General features: G+C 41.8%; 2 protein-coding genes across 5 annotated transcripts in view; both read left to right on the top strand.

Moving 5' to 3' along the window:
- Nucleotides 1–15,499, top strand: part of hivep1 (HIVEP zinc finger 1) — a 64,035-nt gene extending 48,536 nt beyond the window's left edge. For 2 of the 4 annotated variants that reach the window (XM_066673628.1, XM_066673629.1), the window contains exons 3-9: nt 536–589; nt 3,533–9,285; nt 9,411–9,526; nt 9,620–9,795; nt 10,608–10,709; nt 11,791–12,332; nt 12,592–15,499. In XM_066673628.1, the coding sequence (XP_066529725.1) occupies nt 536–589; nt 3,533–9,285; nt 9,411–9,526; nt 9,620–9,795; nt 10,608–10,709; nt 11,791–12,332; nt 12,592–13,743 (7,895 nt within the window). In that variant the 3' untranslated portion in view covers nt 13,744–15,499. Of the gene's footprint in view, nt 1–535; nt 590–3,532; nt 9,286–9,410; nt 9,527–9,619; nt 9,796–10,607; nt 10,710–11,790; nt 12,480–12,591 lie in introns of all 4 variants that reach the window. The other 2 variants (XM_066673630.1, XM_066673631.1) reach the window with 2 other exon arrangements.
- A 4,061-nt stretch (nt 15,500–19,560) lies between these two features.
- Nucleotides 19,561–23,171, top strand: edn1 (endothelin 1). The gene is made up of 5 exons (XM_066675325.1): nt 19,561–19,757; nt 20,265–20,412; nt 20,506–20,652; nt 21,755–21,859; nt 22,350–23,171. The coding sequence occupies exons 1-5, from the start codon at nt 19,697–19,699 to the stop codon at nt 22,468–22,470; spliced, it is 582 nt and encodes a 193-aa protein (XP_066531422.1). The 5' UTR covers nt 19,561–19,696; the 3' UTR covers nt 22,471–23,171.
- Nucleotides 23,172–23,875: the final 704 nt, after the last annotated feature.

The raw sequence follows: 23,875 nt of genomic DNA on the forward strand, positions 1-23,875 counted from the left end.
GTATCAGCTAGTTCCAGCTTATATAATGATCATTAATTACACTCCAATATTGTGGATACTCATATGTAACACCCTCCTACACACTCTTGAGAGAGGCAAAAAAATAAGAGATGTCTCCTACGCATATGAGAATGTAGGAGATTGTCCCTTTGAAGGAGATATTTAAGGAAAGTCAGGATAAGGTGTGCATTTAAGGATATGTACGGAAAGAATGACGGCTTTTACTTTTGCATGTATTTTTGTCATAGAATATAAATGTAGACACTTGTTTATTGATTTGTTTCTCTAATGAATTTTTTGCTGGTTAAAAAATCAGAAGTGATAATCTGACATTTTAATATATATATATATATATATATAAAATAAATATTAATCACAACTTCAAACTGCAATTAATTTTTAAGTCTATCAAAATCTGAAGCTGGGTATGAACTGGGTACAAGCTGTACAGCTTTATAAGCACTGATATATCATCTTTGTCCTTACCCATGGTTTAGAATCCTCTACATTATGCTTTCCATTTTTTGTGTTGCAGATAAGATTGAGGAAGCACAGAAGGAGCTCAAAGACCCCGGGGGTGCTCAGAAAGGTAAAATTATTTCTTTTCCAGTGGTGCACACCATAGCTTCAGGTTAGAAGAGGGTGTACACCTATTGCAAGTCAAACCTATTCAAGAAGCTTGCATCCCATGTTGCCAGACATGTAGTAGAATGCTTAATTTGAGGGGGAAATAAGCCAAACCAAAACCTCTCATCCATAAAACACTTTGGCTTCCTCCAGTTAGTCTGCCATGACTGAAATTGTTTCACAACACAATTCTTTGTTTAGACAAAGCTTCCGAACATTCCCCCGTGTCTCCTTTTCCCTTGTTGAAAAATGCAAAAATGCACAACAGCGCAATCACCATCTGACAGTAGCAGCTCATTAAACTAGACGAACATTAGGGACTGTTTGCAGATAGCGATGTGTTGCTTCTCTGAGGTGGATGCACAGCCACACCTCCTGGCTGCTCCTATTGTCATGGCTTGCATGTGTGTGCGCGCATGCTCTGGTGGTCTGGGTTGCCAGGGTGTTTGTTGGGGCTTTTGGCTGTTGATGGCGCTGAAGAGTTTCTGTGTTGCAGTGGTGAATAGAGCTGTTTTCTTCCAGCTGCAGCCACCACACTAAGTTCCATGTGTGCTTTAGACGTGTTATTAGAACTGGAAAGCTGCACACTGTGACCACTGTAGAGTCTCTTGCTGACCACAAAATCCAGTACATCCTTTTAAATTCCAAGTTTTTGGAATTTAAGGCAACCAACTAAATGATAAACCATGAAAATATGTAATGTATTTGAGTTCAATGTTGTTTTGGAAACGTTGAACTGGTCTTTTGTATTAAACTCCTCTGAAAGCATTGTAATGTGTAAAGTAATTGTGAAATACTAGGGGTTTAGGTCAGCCTTCTCACCTTACTTTATTCTTATACAGAGCTGGACATCATCTTGTTACTTCATCAGCCTAAGCAGATCCATTTAGAAAGCTCTTGTTTAGAGCATGTTAAGCCTCTCCAGGGTTAGCTTTGCCATGCATTCAGCATGGGGACAGATTTATCTGGTCTTCTAATTGGAGGTAAACCAGGGATTTGTAAACCCCTTCTCAAAATACCGCAGTGATGTCAACTGGCCTGTCAGTCATGTTCTAATCCTGGAAGAGTTTAAAAGTAGTAGTTTTGACTCCTCAAAAATCTTAACTGGTTAAAGTGAACCTTTAATCATTTCTAAAGAGATTGTAGTAGGATATGCATTGTTTTAAACAATGTGCTTTTGATTATTGCTTTTGGAGAAAGTACATTTAAAGAAAGTTGTTTTGCAATACTGAGTTCTAGAAATACATTTTCTTTTTCTATTTTAATTCTGCCTATACTGTGCATTTCTTGGAGAATTGCTTGCATGTTCAGGATATAGTGACCATGCATAACTAACCTAAGCCACTTTTCTTTAACTTCTTGGTGCCAATCTAAATAATAAAGGGGAACCCCAACTTTCAGGGGTGGGGTGCTTCAGATGTTAAGACTAAGCAACATATTTCTATAAACACTAGACATGACATGCACAAAAGCCCCTCTGTATATTACAACTTTGTGAAACAACATGGAAAATGTTTATATTCATGTGCAGCTATGAATACATTAGAGCCTTATTCATACATATTTTAAGTTCCCTTGCCATATTAAGTGTAATTCAGTTTGTGCCAGATGTTAACTTATGCACTAGGCATTGACTAGAGTCCTTGGATTTTAATACAGAATACAGAATTGACCTAACTACTTAATATCAAGTTCATTCTGTCTCACATAGCTTTTACCAATCTCTAACAGTGACTGTAAAAGAGACAGACGGAGACAGAGAGTGGGTTTTCAACGTAATGATGCGTGGGCCTCAGTAGCTTCAGAGATCGAGCAGCAGAGGAGAACTTCCAGAGACCAAAACAGAGTCTTGCATTTACATTAGCTCTTGGAAACAAAATACAGAGATTCAATTTAAACTGTTTTGTGGAAGAAGTTAGATTAACTATCAGACTGTGACTGATGTCTTTATATTTACATCAAAAACCTATAAACCTATATTTTGTATGCAGTCTCTTTGAGTGGTGCTTTTTCCAGGTTATAATTATATAAAAGCTGTATTTGGTAAAATACAAAATATAAAAGATACCTCTGTATCGTAGGTGACTTATTTAACTAAAATTGTTCGGATTTATCACTAATGCCCCATGGTATGAAAGAACAGCTGGGAATATTGATTTAGCTTCATTCTAAAATATTGTCTCACCTATTGAATATTTTCAAGCTTTTATTTATTCTTTTGTAACCCATAGAGCAAGGGCTGTTATGGAAATTCTACTGGGGCCATTTTCGCACCCCAGTGATATTGTAACATAACATGAAAATAACAAATGAATATTACTATTGTACATTTATGAAATATATTAATTAATTCACCTACTGTTACTTATTCATCATGCTCATGGTAAAGGTGTGTCCAGAAATCTTATATGATTAAATAACTAATATAATTTAAAAGTCAAATTAATTACATTCCATAATTGAATTCCTTTATATGTTAAAATTGAATTTGTGAATATTTTGAAAATTACATATATTTTATGAAAGCAGCCTCTAATGTTTATTGCAATATTTAAGGTATTGTACAGGGATATTATTTACTTAACTGTTAAATGTGAAATATTCTTAACCAAATGAAGTGAAACATGAAACCATTATTAGTTGTCATGTACAAAAGGTTAATCCAGTTTTTCTTGCATTATTGATAGTAATGGGTTTTTAAACATTTTTAATGAATGATGACGTTAAATTTAGTATTTCATATCAGGAATAACTTTTCCATTGATGAAATTTCCTGGAGAGCTTTAATCAATGGTATTTGTTAGTTATAAAACTCTATTAGTCCTTTCATTATCCTATACAACTGAACACATACACTCTTATGTGGAGGGCTTCTGTTAATTATTGTTTCAATTCTTTCCAACAGCCGGAAATGAAAATGTTGCCAGAGTTTCTGATGGCATTAAAGGATTAAAAAGGAAAAAGATTGTGGCTGAAAACTTGTTGAAAAAGATACCCAAGTCTCCAGTAAAAAAGCAGTCACAGACCAAGAAATCTGCTGCTTCAGCAAGCTGTACGTCATCAGAGGAAGCCACACCTTCATGTGTGTTCTCGGGGTGTCAGGGCAACAGTTCTCCAAAATCAATCCATGACTCTGAAGATGATCAGAAGGAGAAAGTGAGAGAAAGGACAGAAAAAGTGGAGAGCAAAGATTTGAACATCATAGAGCCACGGGCTCTTGGCAACAAAAGTGGGGCAAAACAGACTTATGTTGGAGCATCACTGCAGACCAACAGCTGGAGTGAGAAAACCAGCAACAAAAGTACACTTCCTTCTCACACTGCTGCTCCTCTTGAGGTCTTGCTCAAGGCTATGGAGCCCGACTTCAACACTCTGACAGAGAAGAAAAACTGCAGTATGAACTCTATCCCAATTCCTGCTGCCCATTCAGAAGTTTCATTGGCTATGCCAGCACTTAATTTTGGTCCCCATTCACAGCCTCCACTAATGCAACAGTATGATGCACCCAAACAATTCTACAGCAGCACATCTACAGCAGTTTTAGCTCCAGTGCACCAGTCTACACAACAACAGCTGTCCGTAACCTCTTGCTGCCAGCCTGACAAGCAAGGTCTCCAGAAAAGCTACAGTGCAGGTCCACCTCTTACCATTACACATGCTCCAGTTCCCTCAGGGTCCAGTGGTTTGCCCCAAAGTCAGCCACCTGTAGTGCAGACATGCCAGTCTCTCTCTGCCAGTGTTCCCAACTCCATCCAAGTTCCTGTGACACCAGGATTTAACCCTGTTCAGATGGCAACTGTTGTCAACTTTAGCATAAATCAAGTTTGTGATGCATCAGCAAAGGACCAGAAACCAAAGAAGCAAGGAAAGTATGTTTGTGAGTACTGTCACAGAGCATGTGCAAAGCCAAGTGTTTTGCTGAAGCACATAAGGTCTCACACTGGAGAAAGACCCTACCCTTGTGTAACATGTGGTTTCTCATTTAAGACAAAGAGCAACCTCTACAAGCATAAAAAATCTCACGCGCATGCCATCAAACTAGGGCTTGTTTCAAAAGACTCTGGAAGTGGGTCTCTCTTGCAAGAGTCTGACAGAGGCATTGGTCCACATTCAGATGTAGACGAAAGTGGTGAAAGTGATGAGGAGGTTAGCACAGTTGATTTTGACCCTGATTCTTCACAGAGCAGTCTGACTGCTTTATCTGAAAGCAGTCTGCAGAGTTCAGGCACTGTGCCAGGCAGCCAAGGGGAAGCAGAACAATCTGTAATGTTTGAACATCTGAAACCTTTGGCTTCTCAGAAAGGCTGTGAGCCCAAGGTAACTGCTGCTCTTCCTAAAGTAGTTGTCTACCCAGTCAATGTTTCACCTTTGAGGGCAGATAGTCCAAGAGTAACAGATTCCACACCAGAGCAAGCAGCTGCCCAAAGACAAAGAGACTTCCAGACAGCAAGTCTGAGATCCAGCGTAACTGTCCTGTCTTCACTCAAAGAAGTGGATTGTGTGAGTCCCTTACAAGACTCCATAAGTGAGGATGAAGATCAACAATGTAAATCTCCATCAGCTAGTGGACACGCACAGCTTCAAAGACAACAAGCAACTGACTACTCTCAGCAACCTCAAGCCAAATGCCTGCTTAGTCCCCGAAGTCTGGGAAGCACTGATTCTGGTTACTTTTCACGATCTGAAAGTGCAGATCAAGCTATGAGTCCACCTAGCCCTTTTGTCAAGATTACTCCACCAACAGAAACTGACATTATGAAAAATCCACAAGCTCAGCCCTCCACTGTAGTGGCCACAGTAATGCATGTAGCACCTGTTGAAAAGTCTCCTGTTTTGCAAGGACAGATGCGTCCTCCATTAGAGGCAAAAGCTCTTTCTCTTGAAGAGCGCATTTCAAAATTGATATCAGATAATGAAGCTGTTGTTGATGCCAAGCAACTTGATAGTGTTAAACCAAGACGAACTTCTCTTTCCAGAAGAGGTAGCATAGATTCCCCCAAATCTTACATATTCAAGGACTCTTTTCAGTTTGATCTAAAACCAGTAGTAAGAAGATCCAGTTCCAACTCTGATATACCAAAGTCTCCCTTCACACCTACAGATAAATCCAAACCAATATTTCTTCTTTCTGTACCTCCTCAATATCCGGCTATGGATTGTTTACCAATTACTAGAAGTAATTCCATGCCTACAACACCTGGTCAGTCAGCTGTCCTCCCCAATGCCACTCCTCAGCCACATCCTCTAAGGATCTGCCATTCGTTTGATGACAAGATTAGCTCCCTAAATGATGATGTGTTTTCTTCAGCCCCTTCCACCCCTAATCCAGTACATCGAACCTTAGTTAGGCAGATAGCAGTTGAGGATTCTTCCACGAATGAAGGTCATGTCCTCCTTTCTGTACAGTCAATGGATGAGAGTCGTCATGGACCAAGTATTACACATGAGATTCGAAGTAAGTCATTTGATCATGCACCTGAAAGAACCAGAAAGTCACAACAAAATAAAGGGGCAACATATGAATGTGAGACCTGCCGAAACAGGTACAGAAAATTAGAAAATTTTGAAAATCACAAGAAGTTTTATTGCTCTGAACTGCATGGTCCAAAGAATAAACCATTGCCCATTAGAGATACCGAGCCAGATGTGTTTGTGCGTGTATCACAGCAACCACCTTTGAGCAGAACTGCGATTATTCAGAGCATTGCAGAGCAGCCAGTGATGATAAGAAAAAGACGGAAAATGAAAAGTGTTGGAGATGATGATGACCAATCTCCAACAGAAACTACCCCTCCATGTTCAAGAAGTTTTGACTCCTGCCAAATGATTATGGGTTTTTCAGGAAATATATATGCTCAGCCTCCACATGCCTCAAGCAACACTCCTCTTGTTGGTCAAATTCAACTTATTGCAAGAGGCAGTGAAGAGTCAAGACTGTCTCCAATACGAGAGACCCAAATGAGCACACCCAATAATGAAAGGGCAGAACTGCAGAGACAAGGAAGTGGGACTTCAGTCATTCGGCACACTAACTCTCTCAGCCGACCTAACTCTTTTGAAACATGCGAGTCTATTGACAGATCATCTCCAATTGATTCTGTAGAAAAAGATGCCAAGAGTTCAGCCAAAAGCCATGTTGATGGTACAATAAGTTCATCCTTGCAAAGTTACCATGAAAAGATGTCAACTCCTAAATGTGCCAATCAAGGAATGGGCCAACATGAGAAGCAAACTTCAGCAGGTACTAGTGACAACAATGCACCTACTCAATCAAGATTGGTGCGGCAAAGCAATATTCAAGTCCCTGAAATCCTTGTAACCGAGGAACCAGATCGAGAGCATGAAATTCAAGTGACTGAATCAACAGAGAAATCCCAAGAAACATTTAGTTGGCCTCAGAGAAGTGAGAGTTTGTCCAAATTGCCAACGGAAAAACTCCCACCAAAGAAAAAGCGGATAAGACTGGCTCAAATTGAACATTCCTCAGGGGAGTCCAGCTTTGACTCAAGTCTGTCTCGTAGTCTCAGTCGAGACAGTAGCTTGTCAAGGTGCTCCAGTGTTTCAGCCTCATTTGACAGAGATGATCCTCCAAGATCAGACAGCCCATCTAAAGTGGAGGGTGTTAGGAAACCACCAGACGGTCAAGGGCTCCCTGTAGCAAATAACACTCTAGGAGTTCCAGGAATGATGAGACGGGCAGCCTCAGAGCAAATCAGTTGTACTCAACCATCTGTAGAAATTTCTTGTGACTACCGTAGCAAATCCTTTGATTGCAGCAACATGTCGCCTGGCAGATCTTTGTCACCAGTGATGACTATATTGCCAAAATCTACACAGAGTGCTCCAGCTTCCCAGGTGCCCCTTATTGAAAGAAGACGAGGGCCTCTTGTACGTCAGATGTCTCTGAAGATCGGACCAGAAACGCAACTAGCAGGGAAACAAACAATCTCCCTTCAGAGAGGACCTTCTACTAACATTATGTCAGTATCCCAAAATAAACCACTACATGTAAGCAAGTCTACATTTCAGTCTTTTATCCTTCCAACTGCAGAGGTACCTCTGCAGAAGAATGAGCAAATGGTTCAGAGTATCAATTTGGGAAGCGGAAGCCAAACCCAACAACCCCAAGTTTATGGTCTTCCTCACCCATGGCACCAGACATCAAGGGTTGTCAAATGTCAAATGTTACAACCTGTTGTACATGTTGTGCCTGATCAAGCTGATGTTCAGAAGTCTTTGGATGCGCAAAACAAGAAGAATTTTGTACCCAAGTACCAACTGCAGTATCCAGTATTAACAGGTCCAGCATATTCTTTCACTGGTGTTCAGGGTGCTCAGATTACTCTGCCAGTTATAACCATACCAGTTGCGAATGAAATCAATGTATCAAAATCAAATGATGGAATACAGAATGTTTATGTGGCCCAACCAAGTCACCAGGCTATAACAAAGGCCTCAGTGGTTCTGCCTGTTGATCCTCAAATGAACACAGCTGCTCAGATTTCTGCAGGGACTACTGCTGTTCCACAGATTCTTATCACTCATGAACATACAATTCCACCTTCTACAGTGACTTCTAACATAAATTTTTCTCCCAGGTCTGCACTGGACAATGATCCAAAAATCAGGCTAGAGAGCAAAAATATCAGGCCACTTGGATCAGTTGGCATCCAAATGAAAAACTGTGTGGCAATTACCCAAAAGCATGTTGGTGAAACCCAGAGTACTTCATCTCTTGGTTCATTGCAGTGTACCCAAAAACTGGCATCAGTGAGCCTTTGCCCACAACAAGAGCCCACTTCCTCAAGTAAACGTATGCTTTCACCTGCCAACAGCCTGGACATTGCCATGGAGAAAACACAGAAGCGGGCAAAGGATGAACATGGTGCTGCATGCCTGACAGACGGTCGATCCATCAACTACCTAAACACAAAAATGTCAGATTTGACCAGGCAACGTAAACTAATGCTGGTTCGACAAGTTTGCACCACTGAACCAGTGGACAGCCCAATAGAAACTGATGCCCCTGTGCAACTGCCAGAAACCACTGAAGCTGAAAAAGACAATCAGACATCAGGTCCATACACAACGATGCCTGAAACCACTGAACAAGAAATGGAGAGTAGAACACCCACTACCACAGTGCAGGCAGTGCCAGGGTCAGACATGGTTACCACTCCAGGTGTCCATAGTCATTCTGGACTTCCTTCAGCAGTGCAAAGCCATCTTGGAAACAGTACACTGAAATCACAGGAGAAGCCAGAGGAGCAGCGATGGTCTCCCTCTAAATCACCAGTGAGGCCTCCAAGCTTTCAGGGACAAGTGAAGTTGGCTTCTTCTGTATCTGTTGTCAACACACGAGACAGTCATCGTCTGTCATTCCCAAGCCTCAAAACAGCAACATCCTTTACATGGTGTTTCCTTATGAAAAGAAAGCCTCTGCACATTCAACAGACCGATCAGAGAATCTCAGCCTATTCTACCTGGGCAGTCAAACCAAATAACCCTAATCCACTTGGCCTTCCCACCAAGGTGGTTATGTCTCTTTTTGATTCTAAACAGACCTCCAAGAAAATACTCTATACACAAGCTATAACAACAAGCTTAAAATCTGACATATTGACGTACTCTGGCAAATTAAAGGACATCTTATCCAAGGTAAGTGCATTTCCTTAATACTAACAAGGAAACAATCAACTTCTGTCTACTATTGCTTTAGTAAATAATATTGTAATAAATTGATTGATTCATACCTATTGTGCTTTACAATTGGCTTCTGTCAGGTTTTGACCCAACAAAAGCCTTTGTCATCTGAGAAAGCAAAACCAGAGGTTCAGTCAAGTCAGGAGGCAGATACTGCTAAAGCTGAGCCTCGAAGAGTGAAGATCTTTGATGGAGGGTTTGTCTCTCTAATTTTATCCTTTAAACCACAACATTCACCTTATTTTAGGGTGTCTTTGTTTAGCTTTTTTTTATATATTCTACTTTGCAGGTACAAATCAAATGAAGAATATGTGTATGTGAGAGGACGTGGAAGGGGGAAGTATATTTGTGAGGAGTGTGGCATACGCTGTAAAAAGCCAAGCATGCTGCGCAAACACATTCGCACTCATTCGGATGTGCGTCCTTATCACTGTGTGCAGTGCAATTTCTCCTTCAAAACTAAAGGTGGGTGCATTTCTTTTTTTGAAATGAGTAACTTAACTATCATTTCTTTATTATGCCATTTTTTTATTGTCAAAGAGCAAATAAAACTGCTCAAAAACAAATCAATAATATCCTACATACAGAATATAAGCTTACATTACATTTAGAATTTTACAGTTTGGAGTTTCCAAATTGCTTGATTTTATGTTTTCTTTTGTGAATGACAATTGCCTACGAAACTACTAGAAAATTACAACTCAAACAATATATTTGTGTCTAAACTGGCCCATAAAAGATGGGGTAAATCATTGAAATGTGAGAGTTTAGGGAGATCCTAGTGTAAGACAGAGACTGAAAATATATGCAAATAATATTTGTATGTTATTTTGACTTTATGCATTTAGAAATTTGCTAGTGGCTATGGTGGAAAATTACTTCCAAGCTAAATGTTTGTTTAAAAAATTGGGATATTATCTGTCCTCTAATATGTTTACATTAGGTATTAGTGAGTTTGAATTTACTGTCCAAAACACAGATAAGAACACTGTCTCCGGCAAAATGTTCCCAGGTCTTTTTTTAATCCATTGCTTCTCTCAAAAAAGACATAGATGATTCATCCCAGTCATACTCATCTACCCACGCTGCACTGCAGATCGGCGTGCAGTGTCAGAGCAGCCCACGTTCCTTTAAGAACTTCTTTATCAGTTACTCACCCATAACATGGAGCTCTGGCTCAGAGACATGTCTGACTTATATAAGCCACTCCTCTGCCAATGTACCCCTCCTACCTTTTTTGACCCTTTCTCTTCCCTCTCATCCCGCTCTTCACTCAGGAAACCTTACGAAGCACATGAAGTCCAAAGCCCATAGTAAGAAATGTATGGAAATGGGCGTTGCAGTTGGTGTTATTGAAGACCAGGATACGGAAGACTCAGGTAGGATTAACAGAAGGCTTGGATGAGTTAGCTATGAGAATAGCTAAAAGATTTGAGAACATCTAGTGAAAAGCCTTATATATAAATATATATTATTAATTACAAGAGTACAAAATGATTAGTAGTGCAGTTTAGTCTGTAAAATTACTTTCCTGTGCCATTTAATACCATATACATTCAAAGATTTCACGGTTAGTTTATCACAGTAAATTGTGATATAGAAAATTTTGAAGATTTCCAGGGTTATGATTTTCTAATGATGCATTTGTCTAACTCTAGTTTAAAAATGGTGTTGTTTTTGAGGATATATGTTGTCACTAAATCATATTAGGTAGTTGAAGTATTTAAATACACACAATTATAAGAAACACACAAGGAAATTTCTTGACTCACAGATTATTAAAATAGAAAATCTACGATAAAATCACCTCAGTATGTTTTCACCAGTGGCTGAACACACTAACAACAGGATCACCCTGCCCATTAATAGGTTTCCTAATAATAATAACAGCCATTAAATAGCAATTTTCCCAAACTGTGTTCAGTAGCATTTGCGATCAATGGCGTTGCTACTATGTAATTAAAGATTCTAAATGCAGCCTCTTCCCTTGTTAACTCTAAGCACATGTGGGCGGTATGAGCGGCCTTTACCAAGGGGAAATTGCAGTATCTAATTTTAGAGACTGAAAAAAGAATGTGAAAAGCTGTAAGCTTTCTTTGGTCCCAGTTGCTCAAAGCATATCTGTTTCTCTGTCTCTCGGTATCTAGATTTCGCAGAAGCAGACACATCTATGCCACTCACTGTTGCCCCTTTTTAAACAAGAATAACTGTTCTCTTTTAGCAAACTCGTTTGGTTTATGTGCAGACTTAAAAGTATAAAACTCCTAACATCTCCAACTGTTGAGGCTGATACTTTTTGTGTGTATAATACTAAATCTGGCCTGTGAAATAAAATTTATATTGAGGAATTCACAATAAACTGTGTTAGACTGATGCTAGCATAAAATCAGTTTGTTTTGATGTCCATAATCACCTTCTTTCCAAATGTGTACGATGCAAATTAATCTCTAATTCCTTAAGCAGGTGATCGTGGAAGAGCAAGCAGTGCGGATCGGCAAGATTCAGATGGCGATGATTCTGATGGCCCTGATGACGAAGATAATGATGGGGAAGAAGAGGACGAGGAAGACAGCCAGGCAGAATCAGGCGTCTCTGCCACACCCTCTGTCTCTGCCAGCCCCCAGCACCTTCCCTCCAGCCAGCCCGATCCGGCCCCAAGCTCCCTGCTTGCACAGATGTCCATCAGTCCAAACCCACGCCCAGCTCTCCTCCCTCAAGTTCCAGCCTCAGAGTCCCATGCATTGGACTCAGAGTCAGTGGCCATGACCAGTCCTGTTTCACTGGTCAGGCAGATGTCAATCTCCGCTTCCTGCTCTAGTCCTGGCCCAAGCATCTCCTTTGCTTCCCACCCTGCCCCTGCCTCAGAATCCCATGCCTCTGACACAGAGTCTGTACACATGATGAGTCCGGTTTCACCCTGCAGGCAGATGTCAATCGACTATCCGGACATTGATGTGCCTCCTAGTCCCCCAGTGCCAGGCAAGGGTTCCAAGCTCGGCCAGGTGAGACCATTGTCCTTCCCACCTTGCCTTCCCCTTTCCTTACGTGTCTATCCATATCCATACAAATACCCACCTCCATACCCATACAAATGCATTGAGTCTTGCATGCCTGGCACCTCTGCAAAGCTACTTTGATTGCATGGAAAGGTGACTAGATTTCTAACCGTTTGAGTTTAAATCTTTAATATTTTATATCTATCTGCTGTGCACAGAAGTGAATGCTTATGATAAATCCGTTCCTAAAAATACTGTTTTACAGGACGGCTCGATGACCAGTTCCTCCCTGCCCACTAATGAATCCAACTCCAACGTTGACCGTGGCACTCAGACCACATCTGACTCCCTTCATGGACCTCTGCACTTTCCAACTCCAGGTCCAGTCCATGAACCCGGAGCTGGAGCCACAACCCACCTCTTTAGCCACCTCCCTCTGCACTCCCAGCAGCCTTCTCGCTCCCCCTATAGCATGGTACCAGTTGGTGGCATCCAGCTGGTTCCAGCTGGCTTGGCTGCTTATTCCACATTTGTACCCATCCAGGCTGGGCCTGTCCAACTTACCATCCCAGCAGTCAGTGTTATCCACCGACAAGCTAGCAGCCCTCTGCCAACACCCAACACTCCACCTCGTCCTGAGGGCTCCCCCACTCTGCCACTGGTGGTCCAAGAACCTGTCAGTAGTGTCCTACCCTGTTTCCCCTTGGGCCAGGTCACAGGACTTCAGACCCTCAGTGCTCCCCAGGCCACACTACAGCCTGTAGGCATGGAGACACTGAGCGTGGTGGGTCTGACTAACTCCACCCAACTTGTTCCCCAGCAGAGTCTGGCGCTTAATGCAACTCTGGGCGTTCAGGTCCTAGCAGCCAGTCCAGCACCTCAGACCAGCACAGCTTCTCCAGGTCACATCCCTGGCTTGCAGATCCTCAATATTGCCCTCCCTGCCCTTATCCCATCCCTCAGTCCCCTTTCTGCTCTAAGCCCTCTCCCTTTGGTACCGGATAAGCCTTGCAGTCCTGAGGGAGTGGCCTCTGTCTCCTTACCTTCCCAAGTAGCAGAGTCTTCCCCAGCATCTTCCCCTTCTTCCAGTCCCCCCACAGCCAGGCCAGCAGCAGCAGCACCTCCTGTAGCGGTAATCCCAGTCACTGTACAGCCTTTAGTGGAAGTGACCTCACCAAGCAAGACCAGCTCAACCACTGAGGTTGAAACAGCACTAAGCACAGCTGTGACAGAAAAGGAAAAATCAACACCACAACCACAGCCCTCCAAAGAAGGGTCTGAGGGTACGCTAAAGGTACCAGCAGTGGGAACTGTTGAGGCAAGACGACCACGACAACCCATCACCAGGCAACCAGTAACTGATGACTACAATGATGCCTCCAGCGATGATGAAGACAGACTTGTCATTGCTACCTGAGAGTCCATGCTGGAAACTCAATACTTCTATCTTTCCATTGATCTCTCTCTCTCTGTCCCTGTCTCTCTCTCTCTCTCTCTCTCTCCCTCTCTCCCTCTCTCTATTGCTTTCTCTCTTTTGTAAAACTTTGTCACTTTGTAAAACTAAAAACACTCAAGGGGGTTGTCAACTTTGCTGACCCTCTCCAAAAGCACATTTTCTGACATTCATAATTGTACGTGCAATCATAAATGATGATAATGAATATGACCAATTATTTTATTTTTTACTTTTTTGTTTGTCAACTCCAGACAATTTCCTTTATTTTTCTCATTTTTGTACATGTTGTATAGACACTTGTGCCTTTTTTGGAGTTTCTTCATTAGGAACCTGTAAATATTCTCTTACAAATCTAGTAGTTGCCTGTGTTTAGTCTAGATGAAATGGAAGTTAAAACTGAATGGAGGAAATTTAGTTTTGTTTTGAAATGTTTTATGTCAACTCATAAATTTATGTTAAGAAAATAAATAAATGTTGTACTGATATATGAACATTTCTATGGCTTTGGGGGCAGTGTTTCTGTGTACAGATGTTGTGTTCAACTATTTATTATATTCCATTTAGTGCCCAGTTGATCTCCATAAGTCCATAGGTATGTGTAAAATTGTGGCTTTACATTGATGTATCTACACAATCAAATGTATCAGTAAAACTTTGTTTACAAGTGCACTCATATCTTGTATGTCTGTTTGTTTATTGTTTCTGGGATTCACAGAAGCTTGTTGATGCTGGAGATCAGGAGTATAACAATGTATTGTGTTGTTGTAGAATTCATTTTCTGAAACCGCTTATCCAATTCAGGGTCACGGTGGATCCGGACCGTGGGAGGAAACCCACACAGGAGAACAGACCAAACTCCTCACAGTCTCCCGGAGCAGGACTCGAACCTGCAACACCAGTCCGCTGAAACTCTGTGACTGCGATACTACCTGCTGTGCCACCGTGCCGCCCTTTTGCATTCCACCCGATCCAAATACAAATGGAGCCTCATCCACAAATGTGGCGAGCAGGTGGTGGTTTAGGACAGGAACCACTTAAATGGAGGAGCAACTTAAACGGAGACGCTTTTGCGTAACATTTAATGTGGAAGTTCAAACAAAATGCCGCCCAAGCCGCTGAATTCAGCTTCATATCACAGACAGGAGCGGGTTATCATTGTGGAACATTTTTGAAGGTGCCCTAAATGTAACGACAAAGTCCAGCAGAAATTTCCTAATTTCTCTGCAGACTTGGGTTGTCAAATAAAATACTTTAGAATAATCCCATATTTGGACACTAAAAGATGTGTTGCGTACTGGACTGATACGGACGCTAATTTTGTTACCGTTCCATATTTCTGAGATTGGATTTTTAAGACGGGTGATTTTTTTCAAACAGATGCCCAACGGCTCAAACAGAATGTGTTTCTCATTGGTAATCACTTTTATTTAGCCAATCTGCAGCCACATTTAGCTGTCCTGCGGCAGCCAATGGAGTCAAAGTACCGCCTACAGGGGGTTGTTTGCTGCGGCCCTGAGAGCAATAGGTCAGTCTTGAAACACTGGGGGAAACAACAGTGGCACCTAGCGGTGGCTTGTTCGCCTGCTGGACACATTTGTGGATTAGGCTACGTTTATATTTGGATCGGGTGAAATGCGAAAGGAAAGTCTCAAAATCCAAAAACCCGCGAGAGGAAATTAACAAATACACGTCACGGAAAACACGTGAGATCACTGTATTTTATGCGAGAGCGCAAAAACGACACTAAATCGAGCAAGTCAGACTCAACGAGCGCACAGAATCAAGAAAACAGCGACAACGAGAGCAGAAAATCGCTGTGCTCACTAGGAATCTGTTACCAGGCCTTGAATCTGTGACGTATTTCCTGTTAAAACTGAGAAGCGAGCTCAATTGTTTTGAAGCGAGGAAGAAACTGAAGCGCGCACTGAAAACAGTGAAACGAGAGCGCGGAGCTACAGGAAACGAGCACAGTGCTTGATTTTCTGCTCTCGCTGTGGCTGTTTTCGCTCGGTTTTCTTGATTGTGTGCGCTCGTTGAGTCTGACTTGCTCGATTTAGTGTCGTTTTTGCGCCCTCACATAAAATACAGTGATCTCACTCCATAGACATGATCCACAAACGTAGATTCAACAACTTATATATAAATTTTAAATTTGAGACTTCGACCTTACAAATATATGCAATGTAACTTTAAGCAAATCTATTTATTTTCGCATAAAATTATTATATATCTGTAAAACAAAAACGTGTTTATGAATGTAACTGTACTTGTACAAATTGCAGACCGTGAGACAGAGATTGGGATGTATTCATTTGTGAACAGTGAAACATATTTGTTACTTGTGTATACTTTGTGGATTGACATTTACACATTTGTCAAGTATTGTGAGAGTAATATCCATAAGTATTCAACTGTCCTCTAGCATAATTTCTTTAAAAGGCTTGTTATTTAGGCAGTAACTATTAATGACATTCGTCTCAGAATGATAACAGGCCAGCGTTTGTGTGTGCAGGGGAGATGTGCAGCAGTAGCTGGAGGTCTGAAAGAGCTTACAGTAATTGACAATTACAATAATTGATTACAATTATTTATTTGCCTTGTAATGTGCACAAAAATGCATTAGTTGTTCTGTTTTAAGGAGTTGAGTTGTGGTGGCTTAATTTATTCAATCACATCCATAAAGTCAATATACTGTTCATATAATTGTGTGGGGGGAAAACCCCTCTTTTGTACCCTGATTAAAAACACAACAAAGTCTCTTCTGCTTTTTATAATTGTTCCTCGAGGACTGGTGACCGACGTCACCCTTCAAAGCTGCTTTAGGATGACGGAGGTTGCACTGACCTTGACTCAGAGTGCTTTTCTCCACAGGCTTCAGAGCAGAAGTATTCCTTAACCCTCACTACTGACTCTCAGCTCTTTACCGGTGCATGCCACTTCCAGTACACGGAGACTGGTTCATAGCGCTGCCAAGTGGTGGAGAAATATTACTGCTGCAGAAGGCTGGGAACATGGTGTACAGAACATGCGGAGAGGTAACCAGGTGGGTGGGGAGGATGTTGCCTAGATACCAGACCCTCCGAGAGTCCGAGAGTGGGTGAGAAAATCTAAAATGCCACGGAACACTCAGTTTATCTGAGGACAGTATGAACGCAGAGACTTGACAAGAATGTTACATTGTTACCTGAGTCTACTGTTTTAATGATTGACCATATTACTTTCCTTTTATACTACCTCTGGTGCAGCACAGACCTATTACCATCAGTGTAGAGTTCCAGTGGAAAGAACAACACTGTTTGTTGATTAGTGGAGTCAGCCATGTTTGACTCCAAACTTTCCACTTTTCCTACTCCCCACACAAGATTTTCCATCATTACTTAATGGTGCTGAGGCTACTGCTTGTGAACATATCAACCAGAGAATTGAGGGGAGGGGGCACTTTAAATGGCGCTATTAACAGAGGCACTGACAGACAAAGCTTAGTGAAGAATGACATTGGTGATGTCAGGATCTTAAAAACTAAATCTACAGTTAAACCACCCAAGCCTGGGGACACAGAAAGAGTTCAGCTGTAGCCTAATGCATACTTTCATAATTACTTTTCATGCTGTATCCTCAGAACTAGGATGAATTCTGTAATAAACTGCTGCTCTGCTGCAGAAACAAGCAGACACAGGCTGCATGAGATCTTGCTTATGTAACACTTAATAAAGTATGTGAGATTAGTTGTATCGTGTAGGCCCACCTTTTAGAACACAGTCTGAGTTGTCTGAGGGTGGGCTGATGGACATCATTTTCCATGAACACAGTTTTCCAGTGAACTGCAGAGTCTGGGAGGAGCTTACATAGTGCAGACTGAAGCTTTTGTTAACATGCTGGGCATCATCCATTTTACAGTAAGGGCAGGTCTACTGGACTTGAATCACCTCTCATTTCACAAACACCATGTGTTCAAATTTTTGTACACAGCCATTTTAATTATTGATGCACCCACTGTGGATTAGGTCACCATGCCCCAATGACAAATGTGTGCTTGTGGAATATCAAAGCCTCCAGTAGTAGGCTGTGGAGAGAGCGCCATCTTTTGGGATATGTTGGATTAGCTTTTATTTTTGGAAAGGTATCACCCAAAGGCAGTACTATTACTAATTTTGGCTTGGTATTTCACTTATGTTTATTGGGTAATTCTCTCTTTAGAGTTCATCGTTGACATCTCTGTTTTGTAAATGTAATTTTTAAAACTAAACCATTACATTTAAATGAAGTGTAAATTAGGCCTGCTTAACAAACCTTGTGGTCATAGGCCTCATGAAACTACCTTAAACCCTGGCTGTGAGTTCATTCCTAGGTTCTAATTAAATTCTATGCTGAATAATGTTGGTTAACGTAGCTGAACATAGTATAGAGGAGATTGCGTTTAGTATGAAACAGTATGAATTCTGGAGTATTGCTGGCCTTTTGTTGGTTAAGATGGTCATGCTGGTTCACCAGACTATCAGTGTCCTAAACAAACCAAACATGCACTGTCCCTGCTTATCACCAGCTATAGTTTAACTAGTTATTAATATAATCTGTTGTCTATTATGTGCTCCACGTGCAGTGGGGGTCAGGGGTCAGTGCTCCAAAGCAACTCCCAGTGTGCACTGTGCTACTGCACAGTTTTATTATGAAGTTTTGTGTTAAGAACGGTGATTGTGTGGTAAAACTGTGTAATCAACCCTCCTCAAATGTCTTTCCTTTTGTTGTATTCCCCATTTTCTGTGTTGAGTACACACTAAGCTGGGAGCCTTAATGGCCTTTGTTAAAGCTGTTGTGTGGGTAAATGCTATTACAAAAGAATGATCATTCTACCTGAAAACACGGTGTTGTGCTCTTCTACTCTGAGGTCTTTGCTGCAATAATATTAATTTAATTCCTGTAACCACTTCAGTCTGATCAAGGTCAGAGTGAGTTCAAATCCTCCTCACTTAAGCCCAAGCCATGAACACAGTGGACTGCACACTACTCCAACACACCGTCACCCTGTCCCTCTCACACTCACACCGGTGAACGGCTTCGCACAGCGAATCCACAAACCGACATGTGTGGAAGGAAAACAGATCTCCTGATGGACAGACACAGGAAGAACACATCATCTCCTCACAGACAGTGACCTGAGGTAAGGATTAAACTCAGGACCCCAAGACACTGCGCGGTAGTGATATGTACAGTACCTAATACCATTTACTATTAATAATAATAATAATAATAATAATAATGTGAAACGTATGTAATACCTTACCCAAAAAATACCCAAGGTATTTTTTAATCCAATGAATATTTTTAAGTATTTTACATAAGTATTTATGAAGGATATTTTACTGTTGAAACTTTTGGACGTTCCTTTTCAATTTACAATTATATTGTCACTATACATTATCGGTCAGTGGGACTCAAGTGTTATTCCAAAGGCATATATCCTGTCTGTTCTGTCCTCTCTCGTTTTCCCCCGTGTGCTCGGGCTCCATCTACCGGAGACTCCGTGTTATTGCAGCCGGTTCACTGCTCCTATCTCGCGCGGAGTGAAACTTGGCTGTACTCTTATCTCGAGCCCCACGTTTTCTGCGGCGGTTAACAAACAGCATTGTCCCCGCACGAGCCGCAGACAGCACTGTTTACACGCGAGAGGTGTGTGTGTGTGTGTGTGTGTGTGTGTGTGGTGGGGGGTGTGGGGGGGTTGGTGATGCCGCGGGTATATAAGAGCCACAGGCGTGTGTGCGAGAGAGAGAGAGTGTGAAAGCTCAATACACAACCTCCTGTTCATCTCCGAGAGCGTAAGAGGAGAGCGAGCGCAACTTTGCCGCGCACTCAGTAAGAGTTTGAAAACAACTCGGATTATTACTCAGAGAAACACACCGGAGCTCATTTCTTCATCATGGAGCTGCGGATTATTTTCCCCGTGCTTTCGATGCTTTCTTCTGGCATTTTCCACACAGGTAAACAGTTCACCTGGACCATTAGGACTCGTGTGTCGCAGTGACTTAGAACATGAGTTTAGATCATTTATGTAATTACTTACAATTAGGCTATTACAATCTTACTGGAAAACAGAGCTGAACGCTTTGGAAAATAAATGAATATGTGGAGAGTAGAATTTTCTTAAGAGTATAAAGTTGCTCAGTCAGGTGTGATTTTTCTTGACTCAAGAATGGACTTAAACACTGTCACTTGTACACCATGCTAGTGTTACTGTATTTAGTGTGGAACCACTGTACGCATTCTAATTCAACACAATTAAATATATTAAGCGTTTTATCTGAGGACTAGTTTTTGGAGGAGTGTGAATCTACGATGTAGAATTAGAATTAAATCAGGAAAACTTTGTTAAAGTTGTTGTCGTGAACTTTTCAAACTTAGCCTCCTCTCTGAAGCAGTCTGTTAAGAAACAGAGGCAATAATATTCCGTGCCTCAGGGTTTCACTCATGTTTCTCACTGTTTGTAGCGGCTCTACCCGCGTCTCTGACCGGGGCAGCGGGGAGTCCGGCGAGCGCGCGCCACGCCAGGTCCAAACGCTGTTCGTGCTCCACGTTCCTGGACAAAGAGTGTGTCTACTTCTGCCACCTGGACATCATCTGGGTTAACACCCCCGAGTGAGTACAAGTCCTTGTCTTTATTTTCAGAGGCTTCAACACGCTTTAGCCGGAGTCTCGTGGTCTAACACGTGTTCTCTTCGTTCTTCTTAGGAGGACAGTGTCCTATGGGCTGGGAAACGCGCCGCGCAGGAAGCGCTCTGTAGCGCGAGCGGTCAGCATCGAGTCCGCGCGCTGCAGGTGTGCAGACAGCAGAGACGGCGCCTGCGCTTCCTTCTGCAACGCAGACTACCCGCCAAGGTAAAGAATGACACGCGCTCATCGTGTCTTAGCCCACCGGCTTAGCACACCTCTGTTCCATTCACTGTTTTAGATAAATGTCTTATAAAGACCCTGTGAACATGCAAAAGCGTGGGCACACCTTGTCATGACTGGATGTGTTGATTTTTATTTACATCTATCTATTACACTGAAAAATTAAACCTGTGCAAAAAAAAAAAAATTGGTGGCATATTTTGTATTCTATTACTTTTTTCAATATTTAACGCGTATAATCAATTTAATATGTGCCACTTATTTGAACCTGTGAAAATCCAACATGGCTTGAGGAAGAGTGTTCATACTTTTGCATGTATTTCAGATTTAACAAGGTAAACACGTAGAGGTAAGAGGTAAAAAAAGTAGTGCCTGAACCTTTCTTGCCTTGGAGGGCCATAGTGCAGTTTGTGGTAGGCCTGCAATTCGGAAATATATCAAATTATTGAAAGTTGTATTACTAAAACAAATAGGAAAATATTTCCCAAGATAGTGGTGAGATTCCAGAAGCTCTCAGACTATATCTAACAATCTAACACTGACCACACTTTGGACAGCTGTCTACTTCATCATCTGTAGGCTTGTTCTGACCACAGGACTGCAGCAGAGCACAGTTTATTGTTTTGTTCAATATTACAATTATATTTTTAATTATATTTGTGGTGCTTACTGCTGCATGGTGTCACTCGGGTATGAGACTGTATGAGACACACTGCAGTCTGTATTGAGATTGAGCACCTGGTCAGCAGTGGTTGTGTGGTCAGTAGCTGACCATTGATGAAGGATTATGCAAACTGTGCACATGTGCTACAGTCTTTGAACACTACTGAACCTCACCTAAAAGGCATGTATTTGGCTCATAACTGAGATGCATACAGTTTTTAAAATCCAGCAGCCAAAGAACTGAATGTGTGCAACTAGGCAGACTTGCATGGACAAGTTCTGGTTCTGTTTATGCAGTGTGTTTCCAGGCCTAGTGAGAGCTCTCACAAAACTGAAGGTGCGTCTTGTATTTCTGACATATGCACTTACATTCTCTCTCTCTCTCTCTCTCTCTCTCTCTCTCTCTCTCTCTCTCTCTCTCTAGGCGTAAGGCAGCTCCTGACAAGGTGATCCCCAGTGCCTGCGGCCATGACTGTGCCGAAAAACAGCGCAAACACGGCATGGCAGCCCAGACACAGAGCATGAAATGGTGAGAGATAGCAATGAAAAATGACTAGCATAGCTCTGTTTGCAAAATAATTGGAGAGTGTAATTATAACTGCTGTAAGGCGCATGCCTTTTCTAGGAAAGCACAATTCACCTCTGTGGTTGTGGTTGACGAGTTAGATAGCGAGAGACAATTTTTCAAAGGTTACAATGTGATGAAAGCACAGCATTCCACTGAAGAGAATATAGCTTAGGAGAAATTACTTAGTGCTGTGATGGAATTTTCCCTTGTTGTCTGACAACTGAGCGAGTCATTTATTACGAGGTATGAGGAAGAGGCCATAGAACATTTTTCTTTACCCTAGCAGATCATTATGCTGCAAATAACAAACTCCAGAGTCTCAGATATCACAGTACAGGCTCTAATTTACACAGGCATCTACAATCACCAGAAACATCAACATTTTTTATTTCTCAGGTTGAAAGAACTGGAATATCCATAGGTTGACCTTGTTGCTTTTTCTTGTGTGCAGGGTCCATAAAAGAACTGACCACTCACGGGTCAAAAGACAGCTTCACGTCCTCCTGGAGAAGTTGAGGTTGAGGTTTCTTCACAACGCACAAGCTCGGGCTGCCGAAAACGCTGCTTCCTAGAGGCAGAAATGAGGTCCTGAACTTCTTTGTGCCAGACTCAGCAAGGGGTTTCCAAAGCCAATGGACCATTCTCCCCAAGCTGTCAATTGAGAGAAAGATGCTTTGCAATCCCTGAGGTGTGACGGGGTCGTCACGCAGAGAACCTGCTAAGGTTGTAGCTTTGCAAAGTAGTCTTCAAGGCTAGTAAGCTGTGGTGTGTTAACATCGCATGGTAGACAGAAGAGACCAAGAGTTTCAGCAGTCAGGCCTACGTTTTAAGGCCACTGTGGGAGAACCATTTTTATGGACACCTTTTTATTTGGGACGAAAGCAGGGACGCTTAAGTTCCATAGCGACCAAAGTGAACTCAACATCTCTAAAACAAGCATGTTATGATGAAACAATGTTACACTTGGGGAAATAGTCAGAGTGATGTACTGGGTGTGGTGTTGCTCTAGAAGCATCCAAGACCTTCACTGCCAGTGGCTCTAGTCTCTCTGTAAAACTGGAAATGTACTTTAGCATCTCCGCCATGTTCACTTCTCTGTGCTCTATAATGACGTAGCTCTGAAACTTTGATTTTATAATAAAGGCGAACAGATATTTATTAAAGCATTTGTGGTAAATAATGCTGTATTTGTCAAGCCATATTGGCCCACCTTTTGACCATTAGTACATTTCTATGAAATACTGTCATGTTGAAGCCACACTGTTGGTGTGAATTTTAGGAAATAAATAATGATCCTTATTTATAACATGATTTCTGTTGTCTGCGTCTTACATTATTATATTTTTTAAATCCCACTTTCTGTCAACTGACTGCCTCAGAAGCTGAGTTACAGGGTTTGACACTCTCTTGTCTGAACGGTATGTCATTAAGATAATGACAGTGCATTCTTCTATGTGCTCACTTTTAAGAGTGAAACTAAATGAAGAGTTATAAATGTCCAACAGAGCTGTAAAACCCAAACACAAAAGAAACCATTTGATGTACTGGATTTATGGGTTACAAGCTCACACTGAGCACTTTAAGCTATTTCTCATGGCAGCTATGCTTAATTTGGGGTAGGGGTTATGGGAAAGTCACTGGAAACCTAGGAACTGATTCAAGACCCTTCAGCTCTAGAATGAACCCCCAGAATATTCAATGCTCCAGACAGGGGTCTGTCAGAAAAGCCTGCTGAAGTACATTCATTGGCCAGTTTATTAGGTATACTACCCATTGTTGACAAAGGTGTTCCACTGTACAGAGAGTGTATATAATCTCCAGAGAAATGCTTTGGAGAAGCTGCATATGAACCTAATGTCACGAATGCAGCTGTGAACTAAAAGGGACAGACCACTGCTGAGCTGGTATGTTAGTGAAGGCTCATTCTCTGCACACAGTTGTCAATCATTTGTTTGGCATTTGGACATCCAGTACACA

This window comes from Hoplias malabaricus, chromosome 6, assembly GCF_029633855.1.
Source record: "Hoplias malabaricus isolate fHopMal1 chromosome 6, fHopMal1.hap1, whole genome shotgun sequence".
Classification (NCBI taxonomy): Eukaryota; Metazoa; Chordata; class Actinopteri; order Characiformes; family Erythrinidae; genus Hoplias; species Hoplias malabaricus.

Excerpts from the sequence above, each read along its gene's own strand:
- edn1 (XM_066675325.1), top strand. The coding sequence starts at position 19,697 with ATGGAGCTGCGGATTATTTTCCCCGTGCTTTCGATGCTTTCTTCTGGC. Across the intron at positions 19,758-20,264 it reads TTCTGGCATTTTCCACACAG|CGGCTCTACCCGCGTCTCTG; the intron begins GTAAACAGTTCA and ends CACTGTTTGTAG. Across the intron at positions 21,860-22,349 it reads CAGACACAGAGCATGAAATG|GGTCCATAAAAGAACTGACC; the intron begins GTGAGAGATAGC and ends TCTTGTGTGCAG.